This window comes from Thunnus albacares, chromosome 13 (genome assembly GCF_914725855.1).
Source record: "Thunnus albacares chromosome 13, fThuAlb1.1, whole genome shotgun sequence".
In the NCBI taxonomy this organism is placed as follows: domain Eukaryota; kingdom Metazoa; phylum Chordata; class Actinopteri; order Scombriformes; family Scombridae; genus Thunnus; species Thunnus albacares.
This window is the reverse complement of record NC_058118.1, coordinates 3301202-3318850: the sequence shown is the minus strand read 5'-3', so window position 1 is coordinate 3318850 and position 17649 is coordinate 3301202. Positions and strand designations below refer to the sequence as shown.

Below are 17649 nucleotides of genomic sequence, written 5' to 3'. Positions count from 1 at the left end.
ATTGTGAGACCCACCTGGAAAACAAATGAAGATGTTCTTTTGCCAGATGGTGTGTCCAGAATAGAAGAGTAATTGTATGGTTGGTTGAGAGATAAGACAGGGCTTATATATCGTTGTGCCACGAACAACTGGCCTTCGATAAGGAACATCTAGCTTTAAGATTACTACATGTGCCCATGTAAATGCATTCACATCACACACACACAAGCACACAGTGCAAATGCCAGAACTAAAAAAGCCTTTATTTACGTACTGTGCATTGTATTGGTTGAGTGGGAAAACATCTAAAAATAGCACAAATTGGTGTTGTCCAGATTTCTACTCTGGGGGAGCAAATGTCAAATCAATCACACAAACCATTCTATTATTGTCCAAACAAACATACACACCACACTAAAACTGTAGAATGTAGAAGTTCAAGTTTTATCAATTTAAGTCAGCCAGACCTACTGTATCATAGTGCTTTGAGTAATTCAGTGACTCAATATTTGTTTTTAACCACGCTATCCAGATAACATAAATGAGAGGGCCTGAACCAGACAGTTCTCATAATAAATCCCTAAATACAGAGAAGATATCTTACTCATATTTACTGGCAAGAGTGAAATAATATTAGAGAGAAAATGAAATTGTCCCTGAATGTGATTCCTGAGACTTGGGGGGGAAAAAGTTACTTGGCAGGAGGGCAAATTCATTTAAGTAATTACAATACAGTCCATAATTAGGCACACCGCCTATTGAACCTAGGCTAATGTAATCAAATTAGCTGATCCAAACACGACTTTACACTGAGACAATCGTAATGAGTTAATGCGATTGAGGAGCACTGTGAACAATAACACAGAAACATTTAACAAGAAAAAAAAAGATACAACTGCCGAGTGAAAGAGCAAAGACAGAGACGTTCAGTGTCAAATTCAATTAAGAAAAGTAACAATGACGTTCAGGTTCAGTGATGGGCCAGCAGACGTCACCTCACAATATTTTAAACAATATGTGTAGCATCTTTCAAATCTTGACCCAATCTTGTCACAATATCTAGAGCCTAAGGTGATGTCATCAAATGTCCAACCAACAACATACTATAAGGAAAAGTAGCAAATTCTTCCATTTGAAATCAAATCTTTGGCATTTTTGCTCTTAAAAATGACCTAAATGATTAACCAATCAATCAATATAGTTCTCTATTAAATTTCTATTGATAAACTAATCAATAATTAGATTGCAAGTCTACTATAGATAAGAAGGGGTTATTTAGTTGGTGTCTAAGACTCTCTCTCTAATACAGCGTATGCAGACAAATAAGTCAAACAATCAAAAGCCAGCTGAGCTTTAAATGTGAAATCACATGCGCATGTTTTCTTTTAACCACAATCGCTCATCTTTCCTTCTTTTGACGTCAACACTCTGATAACATGCCCCCATTGCTCAGATTTTGACTGAAACACCAAATGAGGTCTTATTATGTTTGTCGGAGGACGTTTGCTCTCTTCCTGCTCTGACACACACAGGGCTACAACAGGGACTCAAGGAGCGCACGGCCTTCCTGTTGCTGCAAGCTGCGATTCATGAACATTTCCTCTCTGTATCTTGACCACTTGATGTTTTCCAGGACGCACCTGCAGAGCGATTGATGATGAGTCAAACGCTGAGGTCAAGGTCAGCTACTGTGGTTGTATTGTCCTGTTGTATTGTGACACTGAATCACAGCCTGCTGTTAAAATTCCAGATTAGTCCCCGGGAGACATCGGAATGACCCCTTGAAATGTCTTTAAGATGTCTAAACCATAATGTCATCATGAGAGTGTGTGTGGTAAAATGCTAGCGTTTTTCAGGTGATATCTCTCCCTCAGGGTGTAACAAGCGGGCCTGAGATTGCCTGTGTCAGCACATGTGATTGTTTTGGCAACAGTGCTGAAAAGCACACACAGGCTTCGGGCAGCCAAGAGCAAATTCAGGCAAAATGTGAAGCTCCGCTCGCTTTCATGTCTCACAGGCGAAATGAAAGTCACCAGCCTGTCTCTTGGAACTAATACGCACTCACCTGAAGCAGATGGAGCGCCCTAGCTTAAATGGATATCTGCTGTTATTCTATATGAGAGTAGGATGGTTTCATGAGAGACGTCTGTGGCCAAGTTAAAACGGACTGTTAGAGGCATTCATAACTGCCAGCGACAAAAATGTAGTTCCTGTTGATGCTGAGAGTTGACACAAGAGAGATGGTAAAATGATGATTGAAAGTTCATAACCAAATATGAACACGAGTCAGTCCCTTGTTTCTATTTAAGGAGGCTAAATCAGCTAAATCAGAAGCAGTTTCCTTGACATGAACCTATCCTCAGAAAAATCCTGACAAATGTTTTCCTGTTAAGTGTAAAATGATGCTCCCTTCTAGATAACGCTATTAAATTTTTTTTTTTTACCTGAATTAATTATTTAGAACTTCTCATTCGTTAAAACATTTGCAAAATACTCGCGCAGCTGTGCCCCAATTTCTAAATCGAAAAAGATGGCAGGAGGGGGGGGAAACAAGGCTGCGTGTACTATACAGCTATCAGTGAAAGTAGGAGTTTAATACATTGCTAGAGAGAGTGACGGCTGAGCCAATGTTGCAGCAGCTATAAAGGGATTATTCTTCCCTGGAAGACATAATCATGTGTAACACACTTGTTTCAAATCCTGTGAAAAACAAACAGGTGTTTCAGCTTTAAATCCATCCCTTCATCCTGTGGCACACATATAGGAGAGAACCTCCCAGGAGCACATATCATTCCTTGCACCTTTTCTGTCATTTCCCTGTTAGTTATGATGACTTATGTCAGGATGCTTTCAATACCAATCATCCCAAAAAATACACTTTACATATTGAAGAATGGAATGTCTGGAGATATTTTTAAAAGTATGCTAAAAATGGGCAAAATATGAACTTTAACATGTAAATAACAGTCATCGCAGAGAGACTAGAGCTGTGATTTACTGAAAATGAGTTTCAGTATTGAGTGAATGTCACCTTGGGATCATTAGTCCAATTATAGATCCAATTTTTGCACATTTGAAGCATATCTGAAATATATATAGGTAGGCTATGAAGTGTATTTTTTGCTGTATGAAAAAAATTACTGAAACTACAGAAACACACTCATGAATAAATTAGGAAATGTGTGAAACGACTGACCTGAGAGCCCCCACAGAAAGGTGAATGAGAGCAAAGCAAGTTTCCTCGAAGTAGTATAGACCTCCATGGTTCATGCAACCACAGTTTCCACTTCTCAATGTGTCAGTGTCCTTCACCCAGCTTTCTATATATGAGCTGTTTCGCCTCAGGCAAAGCTCAAGTCTGTCAGGTGGTTTTTCTTCCAGTCCCCCAGCAGAGACGTTCGCCGGGGAAGGTAAGGGACACTTCAGGTGAGGAAACGTGGACGACTCCTGATCCCGCAGCGCAGGAATCCTCTTTTCTGACTTCAGGTGAGATGTTGATAAAGTGTAAACTGGATCACCACCTTCTACACCGAAGGTCTTCCGCGACTCTTGTCCTCTTAACGCTCGGCTGCTTCTGAGAGTCCTTCCTTATCGACAGCGCTGCGAGTCCAACTCTGCAAGTTGTCATCCTGTGTCCTTTCCACAGAGAGAGAGAGAGAGAGAGGGAGAGAGAGAGAGAGAGAGAGAGAGAGAGAGAGAGAGAGAGAGAGAGAGACTATATATAATTACTGTACTATATATAATTAATACATATCAGTCTTAATGTTATGTTAATGTTATTTTGTTTCCTTGATTCTTGATGCTTTTTCTTGATGCTTTTTTTAAAATTTAAATTTGAATTTGAGAGAGAGAGAGAGAGAGAGAGAGAGAGAGAGAGAGACCTGCCACCTCAGCGAGCTGATGTCAAGTTCGCCTCATGAGCTTCAGAATAAAACATCTAATTTACAAACAGGTTCAGTGAATGATTTGCGCGACTGCCCTGCTTTTATTTTGAAATCAAAGTTGACTAATATCCGGTATTTAGTTATATTTCACAGCTTGACGCGGGTACACCTGTCCGCTTATGTGCAGGTGCAACAGCTACTTTTCGTTTCGATGATACTTCTGAGTAAAAAAAAAAAAAAAAAGAACAATGTCAGATTTTCATGTCACAACAGATGTGATACAATAATTGTAAACCGTGAAAAATATGATTACATGGTTAAAAATGCCTCCTCGGTTTGTTTTAATGTCTTGAACAGGCTAACAATGTAACACATGGTGGCAGTGGGACTAATGCTGGAATAATCACATTTATCCTTGAATGGAAGAAGGTATAAAAGGAACTATGAATTGATTAATTCATAGTTGAATCAGATCATTTCTCTTAAATACTTGTCAAGTACAACAAAAAAATAAAATAATTAATGATAAAATAATGTCCTCGGTTGAAACGGGAGGGGGGCAGGAGGGGTTGTAAGGCAGGCAGGCATACTGTGCTTGTACTTGTGCAATTTGCCGATTCTAAATACCCTTGCTCAAGGTTTTTCAAAAATAAGCCTATTTCCAAACCTACACAAGTAAAGCTCCATCCTTTCCTCTAGTCTCCTCTTGAAGCTCGTCGACTCCTGTTCTATCATGTGTGAAGAGGTGAGGGTCTGAAAGCAGAGAAAGACTGGACTCAGCTTGACGTGAATTCCCAAGGTGAGCTCACCCCCCGATGTAAAAATATGGACTGACCTGTGCTCTCTGAGGTGGTCAGAACCCTTTATTTCATTTCCTAAGGTTGCCCAGTTGCCTCAGCAACAAGGGTGAGGCTAATGCATCACGACTGCTCAATTATGAGAGGTGAACAAGGGTTATCCCTGTGATTAAATCCAAAGAAGCAGGGTCCAATCCTTATAAGGAGGAGATTTTGTTGTGTTGTTGTAAATTGCATCTGTGCCTCCAGCTGAAATCTACAGCATTCAGGGAAAAGCTATCAAAACAGGCCTATTTTTATTTTGGTGTAAATATAATTTAAGCAGAGAGGCTAATACTGGATTCTGGACTAGACTGCTAATCCAAACAGACAAAACAAAGTGTAGTCAAAAGATGAGCAAACATGACACCTGCAGGCCAAACATACTGTTTTCCTCCAGTTGATTAAGGATTACATTAAAGAGACAATGTTTTCTTTCTTTCCTTTTCTTCTTTTGAATTTTATGAAAAGGTGTCAAATAGTAGTGATATACATGATGTGCACCCCCCTAATCCCTGTATCTGCCACTACTTAAAGTCCATATGCTCCTTATCAAACCAATATAGTACAAATACCATTAGTGGATAAATCGTAATAGTAAATAGTACAAATACATTACTCATGCTAAGAATGTCACATGTATCTCATGTCTGACTTGTCTGAGGTCTGACTTATACATGAAAAGTATATGGACTTACATAAGTTCATTACAATAGTGCATTATATGTTCACACATACCCATACACACGTACAAACATGGCATATCAAGAGTGTGAATGTTCATTATTAACCTTGGAAATATTAAACATTTAAGATGTTTTCTCAAAGTCCGAAACAGGAGTTAATTTATTACATCCATGGAAAGTCCTACACTGAGGAAAAGTACAGCACTCATATCCAGGAAGAAGATCTTACAAGAGTCTAAAGTACAGCGCAAGAAACCATGAATATGCAGTCGACTGTGTTTGCTATTGCTGTTCATGAGAATCAAGACTGGCACTCCCTGCAGTGAAATTCCACAGGTAATGTTAAGATAATTGAAACCAGTCTATCAACACAGGCTCTTCTAAATTGCAGTTGTAATAGTCTGTAGGCCATTTTACTGCAAATATTTGCTATTTATGCATCACCTGCATCACTCCATCCTGGACATTGGACATCAGTACACATCTTTACTGTGTATTGATAACTGCCTGCATAAAAAAAGAGTACAGAGAGTGTATGATGTCCACAGAGTCTATTGTTTTTATGATGAGATTATCTCAGATTATACTCTATATGGTAGATGTGTGAAATCTGCCTGAACCTGCATAAAAGTATCATTGGTATTGTCTTATGAGGTTATCATCACTGCTCTAGATACTATAGACTTGGTTTAGAGTGCTGTAGCAGATGTTTTGTTTCATTTAGCTTCAGGTCATATTTATTATATTTCAGTTTGGGACTTGTGAAGTGATGTTCATAGTTTGTGAATGGGTCATTTCCAGAAGAGTCCCCCTCCCCCCTTTTTTAATTCAATGCTTTCTGCTCCAACAGAAGCAGCATGGTGCAAGTTTGACCTGTAAATCTAATGCTTTGATGACAAAACACTAATGTACATTTGCCAAAAAAAAAAAAAATCCTGTTGTTTCTTACATATATACTGCATGATTGTAAGCCTATTACACATTCACATTACAAAAAGCAAAGAGCCCTATCAAATATACAACAGCAGGGCACAATGAAATATTTATTTACATGATGTATGTGTAATTACTTTCATTGAGGCACCTACAATGCAAATTAAACAATGGCAAAATGGAACATTAATTATTGACTAACTGACTGAGCGAGACATTTTATTCATAACAAAAATACAGTACATGTCTTTCTGTTTGTTTTGCAGCCTTAGTGCATAAATTGTGTTACACCGGAAAAAAAAAAAATCACAGATTCTATTTACTTGTATTTTATACTGTGTTTGATTGAGTCTGAAGAAATGTTCAGATATTCTTTCCAAAGGATAGTATTCAAAAGGTCAGCAGTATTGTCTCTGCACATGCATCACAGCCTCTCAATGGGTCAGTTGCTTCCTTCAGAGGCACCTTTGAATTATTAGTCAGCCTCTTCACATCTGTCACCCTGTTTTTATTTTTACTTTATTTGACATTTTATCAGATATTAATGCCTTTCTAAGCAGGCTTCAATAGATTTTATTTATCAGTGACCAGAAATTACATGAGTGCCATTTTTACACTGGCATGTGTGGATTTTCAGCAATAGCTATATATCTCCATCTCCTGGCCAGAAGGGTGAATTACACCCTCCAAGCCTCATGCACCCCATTCAACTACGAGCTGCAGTTGTATCCACTGAAATCTCATGTTACACAGTAATATGCCCATTTAGCATGCTAACATTTTAGCTACTCAGTACCAAACACAAAGTACAGCTAAGGGTTGTGGGAAGCTTCTCAGTTTAGCAGGGATTTAGTCATAAACTAAAAGTATTGGACACATAGTTAATATGGACCTGATGATGATGATGATGCTAGAGGAAAATGACCACGTCATCCTGAGGGGAATATGAATGTCTCTACCAAATTTCATGACAAACCTTCCAATAATTGTTGAGACATTTCACTCAAAACCACAAAAGTCAACCTCATGGTGGCGCTAAAGGAAAGGTCAGGGGATCACCAATGTCAGCAAGATTCATTGTCTGGGAAACATGAGTGTCTGCACAAAATGTCATGGCAATCCATCTCAGTTGTAGAGATAATTCAGTCTGGACAAAAGTGGTGGACCGACCGACAGACGGACATTCGTTGGTATCCTTAGAGCTACGCTGGTAGTGCAGTTAAAGACGGAAAAAGTATCACATCCTGTTGATTCACTGGGGTGTCAGTACATCTGCAGAATTATCTAAATTGCCACCTAATTTCCTTGCTCTGTTCTAGGGAAACAGACATTTTTTCTGCACTTCTGCAGTCGTTCAACTTGGTGAACCTGGATTTGCTATTGCAGCATTACCCTTAATTTCTAGTTGAATATTAAAGACCTTTTAGATCATTTATTCATTTATTTATTTATTATTGTTATTATTATTATTACAGTTACATTATTGAGGACAGAACATAGCATGATTCATGTGTAGCCATATCTGATTTTCTAAAGGCACATACAACATGAAATCTCTCCATATAAAGCAAGGAATCTCTGTCTGTCTGTATGTTTGTCCTTTGCATATCTCGAGAACTGTTCTACTTCACACTTGGTGGGTGCATTGCTGCGGACACAAGGGAGTGCACTGTTGAAATTTGGTGCAATTTGGACACACGACACATTTAATATTAATAAACTTGAAATAAACAAGCGAATAGCAAGCTGCTCCGCTCTGCCGCAGCCGGGCACGGCTTCTGGGCTCTGCTACTGCATGTCATGGTCAGAGCTATACAACCCTGCCATGTAAGACAGGAGGGGATGACATCTCTCTTCGATTGATAACGTTAAAAGTTAGGCTTGGTTGTGGGTTTCCCAACTCATTTTAAAAAAGATGAGACAAAAAGAGAGAGAGAGAGGGCAAGCGAACTGAGCGCAAGAGCAAGCGACAGAGAGACAGCGCTGGTGAGGAGAGACAACGGTGGAAAGTTTTCTCTAAGAGAGAGAAAGCCTGTGAATGATAGAAAAAATGTTGGGTTTCCTGACTCAATTTAAAAAAAGATGAGAGAAAAGAGAGAGGGAGGGTGAGCGAACTGAGAGCTGAGGGGGAACTGAGGGGGAGCGGCTGTGTGAGGCAGGAGGGCAGAAGTTGCTGCAGTGACATATAGTAATAATGAGAGGGAGACAAATAGTGCATTTAAATGGGCTAGAAGTCATTTTGCATTTTGTCCTGTAGCTGTTTGTTCCTGCAGTTATCAGATGGTAAAATGTTTTTTTAAATGTTAAATCGCAGTGTCACCGGAGCTTATAGTGAACCTGTCTGACCACAGCTCTGCAGCTCTGCTGAGCTCAGTTTACCTGCAGCCTGCAACTGATCATACTATCAGTAAAAATGTGACAGCAAAGGTTTTTTAGAATGCAAAAACTAGTTGATAGTAGAATAAATTTAGATGACAATAAACTTTTGGTTTTGGTACTACTTGATCTGCTATTGATACAGTTGATCACAAATTCATTTTACTCAGTGTAGTGTCTGAAACTGTTATTGACTGGTTTGCCTTTTATCTCTCTGGCAGAGGACTGGTCTCAAGTGATGATCAATTCTGAAAATGCTCTAAAATAACTTGTGGGGTTCCCCAAGGATCAATGTTAGGGCCAGTACTTTTTAATTTATATATATTGTCTCAGAGGTAAACTTTAGGGCTGATGTGGGGTATGTCACAAATTCTGCTTTTTATCATCTCAAAAATATAACTGAAGAGCAGCACTTTCTCTCTCTCTGAGTAGGGCATGCTTTAACACTCATGGGCTACTTTATCAGATGCATCTGAGTAATCTCATGCATTCGAATATAACAGCTCAATCCTAAATTTGTCTTTAAATAATATATTCAGTGTTTGTTGCCTTAGGTGAACACATAGGTATGAAACAGTAAAGCTGTGTAACACATTTTTACTTTCAAAATAGACTATCTCCTTGATTAATTGCACTCAATTATTGAGCTACTCAAAGCATTCTTCAAGGTTCACATCAAGGAGCAATATCATTCAAAAAAATAAAGGATCATAAAAAAAAAGGAGCATTCAGTCCTCTTCCTCTTTATCTATCAAGTTCATGCACTTCACAGAAGTGATAAATGCTCCCAAACCTTTTCAAACTAAATGTTTTCTTTTTGATATATAAGTATTCTTTGGTCTCCTAGTCAGATATCAAATTTCACCGCTTCTGATGCTTGTGGAAACTTTTGTTAGTTTTTGAGCACCCCTAGCACCTCAAAAATGCTAAAAGCAATTAAGGGGCCCTCTAGAGTCAATGTGCCATGCCCAAGCCCAATTGCGATATCAAATTGAAATACTTACTGGTAGTATCAACCTACAGTATCTGAGACAACCTACTGCTCAAAGCAATACACAGACTCATTATCACTGTGTGGCAAATGACAGTGAGTGCCCCATTTATTGGTTTTCAGACATGTAAACATACAAGACGGTGACCTCAAAACAATCACATACAAGACGTGGTGTCAACCAATAAAATATAAAATATCATATTTATTTTTCATATACTGTATACCCAAACAAATGAACATTGCAAGTTTGCAAAAGCCGGAATGCTCAAGAACATTGATATTCTTAAATATATATATTATAGATATATAAGGTAGATTCAATATATATAGATTCAATATGGATTTATCCATTGTTTGATTCTTCTCTACACGGTCCTTTCCTGGCACATTGCACATAACCTCAGGAATCTTGTTCATAAAGGATTCAGTTTGATTACTGGTCTATGGATGAGTTAACATTTGCAGCTTATAGTCGTAACCTGACTAGAATTCCCAGATCAGTGCTCTTAGGTCTGGTTTATACCTGTTAGCAAGCAGATTATCACAACCACTGGTGTGATCGCATGTTATCTGCAAGACTGGTCTGTTTCAAATACCAGTTTGTAGGAGGTGCTGGTAACTTATCCATCTACCACAACTCCACAGCTGCAGCTAGAGATGCTCCAAACTACTGGCCACCAATACACATTGGCTTATTGTATATTTACACTACAGTGTAATATCAGAACATTTTCATTTTGGCTGATACCATGGCACAAAAAACAATCAAGAAGATAAAGAATGTCCTTACTGGTGTGGCAGTATTTCAGAGTATCTAGCAAATACTACATTAAGTTCAGTTAGTGAACAACAGGTTTAACTTGTGCAGGAGGAAAAACTCTGACTATCGCCAACCTTGTCAAGCATTTGAATGTGCATCAGAGCTATCATTATCCATCCAATGGTGTCAGCACAAGAGCTTAACACATAACTGAGTGTTCAGACTGCCGTATAAACAGGTGTCCACATTAGTAAGTACCATTAGCATAGCACTGGCGAGGTCCCTAATTGCACTGATGCATCCCTAGCTGCAGCCCAGTGACACGTGCAAAACATAAGGCATAAATCAGCCGTTTCAATGCTTTGTGAATTCAGGTCCAGACCCCAACAGTCAAAGTAAAGGCAGTTTTTGAATAAATACACGCTATGGTCCCCTTGCTGCCTTGTTTGCTACATCCTACTGAGGTAGACAAATGCATACTGCAGTAGTCACCTTGCCAACCCCCACACTCCCTGATGAGGCAATATTTATCTACACTAAACAAGCAGCAGAACCTTTGTAGTGCACATTAGACTAAAATAATAAGTATATACTTCTTGGATGTTGCAGCTCTGTAATACTGTTCCCATATTATATTTCTAAACAAGACATTTGCCATATTGTGCATCCTCATTCTTTTTAGTTTAAGTGATCTAATCATAAATCTGTTCAAGAGAGCTGAAAAGGTTTTTGCACACATCCATGCTTCATAACAGACAGAATTGGTCACCTTTCATGTTGCTTTGCTGGCTGTAACACTTGCTTATTATATCTTCAGTCATTACACGTCCAAAAACACTGAGTAGTAGTTAGCATGTTTCTTTGTTGTTGTATTTCAGGGGGTAACCGACGGCAGTTTCGAGGCACTCCACCAGGGAGCCTGCTGAGAGGAAGTCCAGCTCCACCTCAATGAATTTCATGTAAATGGCCAAACGTTGAGACGAGCCTTCGCCTCCATCGCCATCCTCACATGTGACGCCACCGCGGCAGTTCTCCTGCAGGAAACGTGTCACGGCGGAGGGTTCACTGTGGACGTAGTGCTTGCTAGAACCCTGAAAGTGCTGGAAGAGACACTGCTGTATGGTCCTATCCTCAGCTATGCCTAGGAAGCAGTAAGTGACTTTGGCCCCAGTCCTGTCACTCTTCCCTGCTGCTTCATCACTTTGTTCCCCGTTCTCTGACTCGCACTGAGGTAAGCTATGGTCTTGACTATCACTCTGGGGGGAGGTCTGAGCTGACGACGCCACCTCATAGCCAATAGCATAGAGTCCATACGCCTTGGGGATGTCCCCAGGAAGGAGGTAGTGGGATGTGCCTGTGCTGCAGCCTGCTGCTCTGGACTGGGAGACAGGGATCCAGTCCACCTCCATGTGCAGCTCCAGGCAGCGTGCCTCGCTGATGGTTATGTCCAGGAACTTGTAGTAAACATTCTTCCAGTTCATCTTCTGAACTTTGGTCATGATGATTCGGCCCTCGGGCTTCTCCGGGTTAAAGTACTCACGAAGCCTCTTGCCCAGTGGCACCTGCGAGCTGATTTCGGCGTAGTGGTAACGCACATCCTCGCGCCAGCGCGTGTTGTACCCCACCCCGAAGATGGCCAGCTTGTTGGAGAGGTGCAGCCGTGAGAACTCGGTCCACGTCTGGAAGTGCTCCCATTTCAGCTGCACCGACTCGAGGATACGTATCACAGTCTGCATCATGTCCCTTTTTCTGCAAAAAAACATAAAGATACATGACAATGACAAAGTAACACAATGTGTTTCCTGTGTTAGAAAGTGTTCTACAAGCTTGAGTGTGCACTGAGCAGCTGTATCAGTTTTGGAAAGATTTGAATCAGGATTTGGACCAAAAAAACTTCACGGGGACTTCCCTAATCTATACAGTTGATTAACTCATATTGGTTTATGCACAGAAATATAAGCTCGCACTATATATTCTCTCAGTATATGATTATTTTGTGTCTCCTGTGATGCCTTTGATGTTATATATAGGGGCTAAACCACAAATATAAAACAAAAGAGCACCAAGAGGAGACAGATGGGGATTCCTTAGAGATTTGAAAAATTCTCACTCCCAGTGATGGTACCAAAAAAGACACTCTAGCAGACAGCAATGTACATAGATTTGAGAATAATCAAACTCAAACCATTAACTAAAAGCATCTTAAGAACAGGATAATCTTTGGCCCATTGTATATTTGTAGGCTGAGATAATATTTACCTTAAGATGCTTTTGGGATATAGTGCTCTGATCAGTTTCCACTGGTGGAGGTTCTTCCAGATTGAGATTTAATTGGGGAAAGACGACTGCAAAGACTACAGTTTTTGCTAAGTACATCCCTCTTAGAGTAATGTCAAACAAATGACAGTATTGGCCTTTTAACAGTAATTTGCAATGATCCTGCTAATTCACAACTGACAAATCAAAGCTCTATATCAAACATTCAGTTTACAACGACAAAAGTGAGTTTAGCCTTTGTTCGAGTTGACTTACTGGGTTTGTTCTGACAGCTCTGCTTGAATCTGTAGAGCTCTGTTTTTAGGCACCTGGATTTCTTCTAGAGATAAAAACAAGCACATGTATTAGTTCAAACCCACTGTTTATGCCCTTTACTCCTATTTGTCCACAGCTTGCTAACATACTTACCAGTCTCCATGTCTCCCTCCTGGAAAGCAGAGTCCAGCACCTGGTTGCACCAGTCCTCCTGGGAGAAGTCTTCCAGGGTGCTGCCATCAGACTCCATCTCCTGATACAGGCCGCTGCTGTTGATCAGCACTGGGGCACAGCTCTGGGAGTCCCAGCCTCCCTGACCGAACACCTTCTCCAGCTGTTCTATAGTGTAGCTGCTCTTCCTTTTGCCGATTCCATGCTCCTTCACACGGCTGTAGCAGCGCCGCAGCGTCTGTGTGTGACAGAGGATAAATCATCAATGTGCTGACTGTCAACTCTGCTGGGACAGTTTTACAGTATGGTGGCTCACATCAGAGAAGGTCACATAGAGAACTTTACTTTATGCTTTCATAGGAATGTAATCTAATTACTCATGACACTCACACTGAAAGGGCAAGTTTGACATTGTGCAGAGCAGTGGAGAGAGCAACACACAGTTCTCTGAAGTTCAACTAAACTGAAGTTTGACCCCAAACACGCTGACCTCCAGAACGCATGTCCAGTGGGATTCTGACCTTTATGGCAGCTGGGAGGTATGATGATGGAATTTATGATTTGACTGTTGAGAGGCATGGTGGAAAAGTTAATTTTGTGCATCTCTAGAATTCCAGGACTTATGTAACTCTACTGTCCAATCCCAAGACTTTAATATTGTGATTATTTACATCCTGCTGTAGTCTGTAGCATCCTAAACAGCTGCTTTGTATGATTAAGAGATGCTCTTCATTCTGTGCACTTCTTAGCAAACTATCTGTAAACTGTTATTGTAGGAGTTTTGCATTGCAGAAATGTGACTGTAGTAAGTACAGAGTATGTTCTTTGACATTTAATTAAATAACCTGGTCTCCTGCAGAAAACCTTGACTTACGTGTTATTTCTAATTTCTGGCAACCTTTTTGAACTCTGAATTACATTTTGAAGAACACGCCATTTCAATACTGATGCTGAAAAGAAAACATCTTGGGTATTATAGCCTGACTCATACAGGATTTTTGAAGTCGATATTGATATTAGAGATTTCAAAAAAATCCAAAAATGATTTACCAGACCATTTCTTCTTTTTTTAAAAAACACTACCCATAACATAAACTAACATTTTTGACAAGGTTGTTTTTCTAACGATTGCAACCAAGAAATATTCTGAGCATGATGTTTCACAGTTGAAAATAAATTCATTACTACTCTCTGGTGGACAAACTATAGATAGGCGACACTGTTTCAAACAATATCTTTCTCTATTTCAATATCTTGTTATCTGCAATGAGCTAATATCAGCAGATATATCAGCCTTTGACTGATTTATCATTCAGGCTCTGATGCTCATCTAATGCAATGGTGTCAAATTCATGGAGATGTCACATTAACATGAAATTTTGACACAATCTATAAAACTGTCATCTCTGATGACCAGTGATACATATATTTCTACTAGCTACATTGTTACATGTGCAAGTAGGTGAGAAAATAAATTAAGGAATGAGACTAAAAGCTTTCAGTAAGTGTTGATTTCACCCTAGTAGATCCAATAATGTGTGGGCTTTGGGATGAGTGATGTGCATAAAAAGACTGTAAACCCATTTTGGTGATCATCATGAGATTTTTATCCTCTGAGACCCTACCTCATATTTATATCCTCATTTGAAGCCACTGTTTACTATGATGTGTATTGATACTGCATATCAGGGTATTATGTATCGTATTATATGGTGTGTAAACTGAGTGTAGGTGGGTTTACTGCGTACCTGCATGAGACAAGTGTGGTGTGTTAAACAGTTTGTGCAAGATGAGAAAAGTCCTGATATTTAGTGCAAATACAACATTTCTCAGTGTCCACAGTCTGCCACTGTGGGCTAATTACTGATCTTTGCATAGTGTGATTAGCTGTTAGTCAGGTCAACAACTGGACTACTAACGTGTTACAGACTTCTTTGGGTGACCCTCTCCTGGCCCTCATGTCTGTACTTTGCAGCCCCATCAGCTGCAGGGAGAGGTCCTGATGATGGAGGAACAACATGTTACTGTTACAGCCATTGTTATGTCCTCACAGCCTGGTTTAGTAGTTACCTTCATCCTCTCCCGGCACTGGGACGGGGTCCTCTCGTAGCCCAGTTCCGACAGAGCTCTGGACACCCGCTCGTACATGGCGGGACCGGGGGCCTTACCGGAGAACACGGTGCCGGCCACCTCCAGCTGCTGCATCCTCGCCTCCGTCAGTCTCTCGTTGCCCCAAACCGCTATCAGGGCGTTAGTCTCGGACGGGGTCCACGACATCCCCCGGCACGCCGTGAAGCTGTTGGAGGAGGAGGAGGCCGCCGTCCGGCCCGCGGTCCCTGAGCCCACGTTCAAAGGCGAAAAGCGGTTAGGCGTGGAGGGATTAGAGTGGTATTGATTACTGTCACTCAAATCCTCCGACTCAGGGGATGGCACCTCGGTTTTCGGTATCTTCAACGGCCTCGATATCTCCGGAGAATGCTCTGCGTTGCTGGACGCCGCCATGTTGCCTCTGTTGCTAAGGGGAGGGGGAGGGAAGGTGACGTCGGGCAACACGCTGGAAGGTGTCGAGCAAAATGCGGCGTGGATTAAAGCAGAGCCTCATAGGTGGATGCTGCTGGTCTAAATAAACAAACATATAAACTCCCGCCAGAGACAGTGAAGTCCGGACTGCTGGAACACGTCAGAGCCCCCCAGAGTGCATTGCACGCAGTTAGCACAGCTGCCTCAAGTATGGGGCTGAGTGTTCTGGAGAGCCTGGTGCAGTTTTGGAATGGAAAATAACATAGTCCTTCCTTGTTTGTTTGAACCATAGTCTGTTTATAGAACATAAAAACAAAGGGATCTTTAAAAGTGGTTGACAGTTCTTGGTCGGTGGTTGGAAGACCGAGGATAATATGTAGTCTATGTTAAATAAATAACACATATTCCTTTAAAAAAAAAAAAACTTTTACAATGATGCACGTGATCTATTGGGAGCCAACTATAGATTTTCTCAGTCACATCTGTATAACCCCCCACATTGACAACATTTTTGATTTCACCACTCTCAGTGGGTTAAGAGTTTTTCTAAAGGTGGGATGAAAGCTGGAAGCTAATAAGAAAGTGTTGCGATCGGATCAGACACAGAGTGATCCCACATAATCTTAATCTTATCGTATGGATCGTGTTCATTGGTTGTGAAGACATTTGCTTGTGTCTTGCAGGGGCTCTCTCTCTCTCTCTGACAGCTGTGGACTTGCACACAGACCGCGGACGCACACACAGTTCCATTCTACTCTTCGGGGGTCCGCGGACACAGACACACTCCACATGTGCGCACTAGTAAACAAGGCTGCAGCATGATAACTTTCCAGAGTTGTGAATATTACAAACCGCTGTGCAGTGTTTTTCGGATCAGCCTCTAAACTAAACGCAATAATCTGTTACACCGACTGGACTGCTGGACTAAGCACAGTCCCTTATTGTTTTACACAATAGGACTGTTTTCCGCAAGGGCGATCCATAAGAGCTGCTTTATTACAAACAAACCCACCTTATAGACCTGGAATCTGTGTGTGACCTCTTTATATACAGTCAATGGTGAAGATGTGCAGCAGAACACCGAACATACCGTCAGATCTTGACCGATCTTTTTAAGTTAACGCTGCTGTGCCACGTGCGTAAATGCGCACATCACTCTTTCATTTTAAGGACGCACTTATCGTTTCTGCTGCTGTGTGATGCTGCAGGTATTTATTAAAATAAAGTTTATCAAAGGAAAATAATCGACCGCACAGCAGCTGTGGTCAACAAATAGAACATCAGTACTGATGCAACATCCCAGACACCTGAATGATATTAATGTAAGATTCAGACATTAATCTAACACGTTTCAGACCTGCCTGAGTCACATTAATAGCTGCAGCCTATTCTGACAGACATTTCAGTAGATTATGTTATAGATGCAAGTAGAAGTAAAGGAAGCAAAATCCATGAAAGTTGGTTTTGGACTCTGTGCGTGCGCATCTCTGTTAATTAAAGACACGCAAATTGAGGCTTTTGTGCTCTCTACAGTTTTCATTATGGACCAATCTCTGTGCTGACATGTGGTGGAAAGCCTGAAACAGTGTAAAAAGTAATTTTACTGTCTGTAATACATCCATGGCCTGCATGCGTCCCCCCCGTCGCTCCATTCTGTTACATTGAAATACCAGTTTTGAGGAGCAGAAATATGTGGGGCTCACCTAAAACCATTCGGGGTGAAGCAGTGGCAATGGCCCCTTGGCCCCCCTGCTTGCCAGTGGTGTCTTGTCTATTCTCCATGTAATCAAGGACTGATTGACACCTGGGCTGCCAGGTGAATAACTGCAATCAGCAGCTACACAGTGGTCCTGAGCGTCAGGATGGATGTTGCCATTGCAGTGTGGTGTGCAACTTTTATCACATAGTTTAGTACAGTGCTTTTATATAATTTCTGTCTGTCTGTCTGTCTGACTATCTAATAACACATAGTAATTCA

General features: G+C 40.8%; 2 protein-coding genes and 1 long non-coding RNA gene across 5 annotated transcripts in view; 1 reads left to right on the top strand and 2 right to left on the bottom strand.

The window, feature by feature from the left end:
* The window catches only part of esama (endothelial cell adhesion molecule a), a 55257-nt gene extending 51650 nt beyond the window's left edge, over positions 1 to 3607 (bottom strand). Inside the window, exon 1 of the mRNA XM_044371257.1 lies at positions 3176 to 3607. Within this exon, the coding sequence (XP_044227192.1) occupies positions 3176 to 3242 (67 nt within the window). The 5' untranslated portion in view covers positions 3243 to 3607. The remainder of the gene's footprint in view (positions 1 to 3175) is intronic.
* Positions 3608 to 4051: 444 nt separating this feature from the next.
* On the top strand, positions 4052 to 5716 carry LOC122994828. The gene is made up of 3 exons (XR_006406667.1): positions 4052 to 4292; positions 4563 to 4662; positions 5528 to 5716. It is a non-coding gene; the product is annotated as an uncharacterized LOC122994828 (long non-coding RNA).
* A 4045-nt stretch (positions 5717 to 9761) lies between these two features.
* LOC122995966 (myb/SANT-like DNA-binding domain-containing protein 2) lies at positions 9762 to 17469 on the bottom strand. Of its 3 annotated transcripts, none has more exons than XM_044371437.1 (5): positions 17375 to 17469; positions 15222 to 15705; positions 13134 to 13389; positions 12981 to 13044; positions 9762 to 12197 (listed from the first exon to the last, which is right to left on the bottom strand). In XM_044371437.1, the coding sequence occupies exons 2-5, from the start codon at positions 15651 to 15653 to the stop codon at positions 11297 to 11299; spliced, it is 1653 nt and encodes a 550-aa protein (XP_044227372.1). In that variant the 5' UTR covers positions 15654 to 15705; positions 17375 to 17469; the 3' UTR covers positions 9762 to 11296. The 3 variants fall into 3 exon arrangements, with proteins under 3 accessions (XP_044227372.1, XP_044227373.1, XP_044227370.1); XM_044371438.1 differs by having other exon boundaries at positions 15222 to 15666; positions 17375 to 17463; XM_044371435.1 differs by lacking the exon at positions 17375 to 17469 and having other exon boundaries at positions 15222 to 16739.
* Positions 17470 to 17649: the final 180 nt, after the last annotated feature.

Excerpts from the sequence above, each read along its gene's own strand:
- LOC122995966 (XM_044371437.1), bottom strand. The coding sequence starts at position 15,653 with ATGGCGGCGTCCAGCAACGCAGAGCATTCTCCGGAGATATCGAGGCCG. Across the intron at positions 13,045-13,133 it reads GGAGGGAGACATGGAGACTG|AAGAAATCCAGGTGCCTAAA; the intron begins GTAAGTATGTTA and ends TTTTATCTCTAG. Across the intron at positions 12,198-12,980 it reads GAGCTGTCAGAACAAACCCA|AAAAAGGGACATGATGCAGA; the intron begins GTAAGTCAACTC and ends GTTTTTTTGCAG.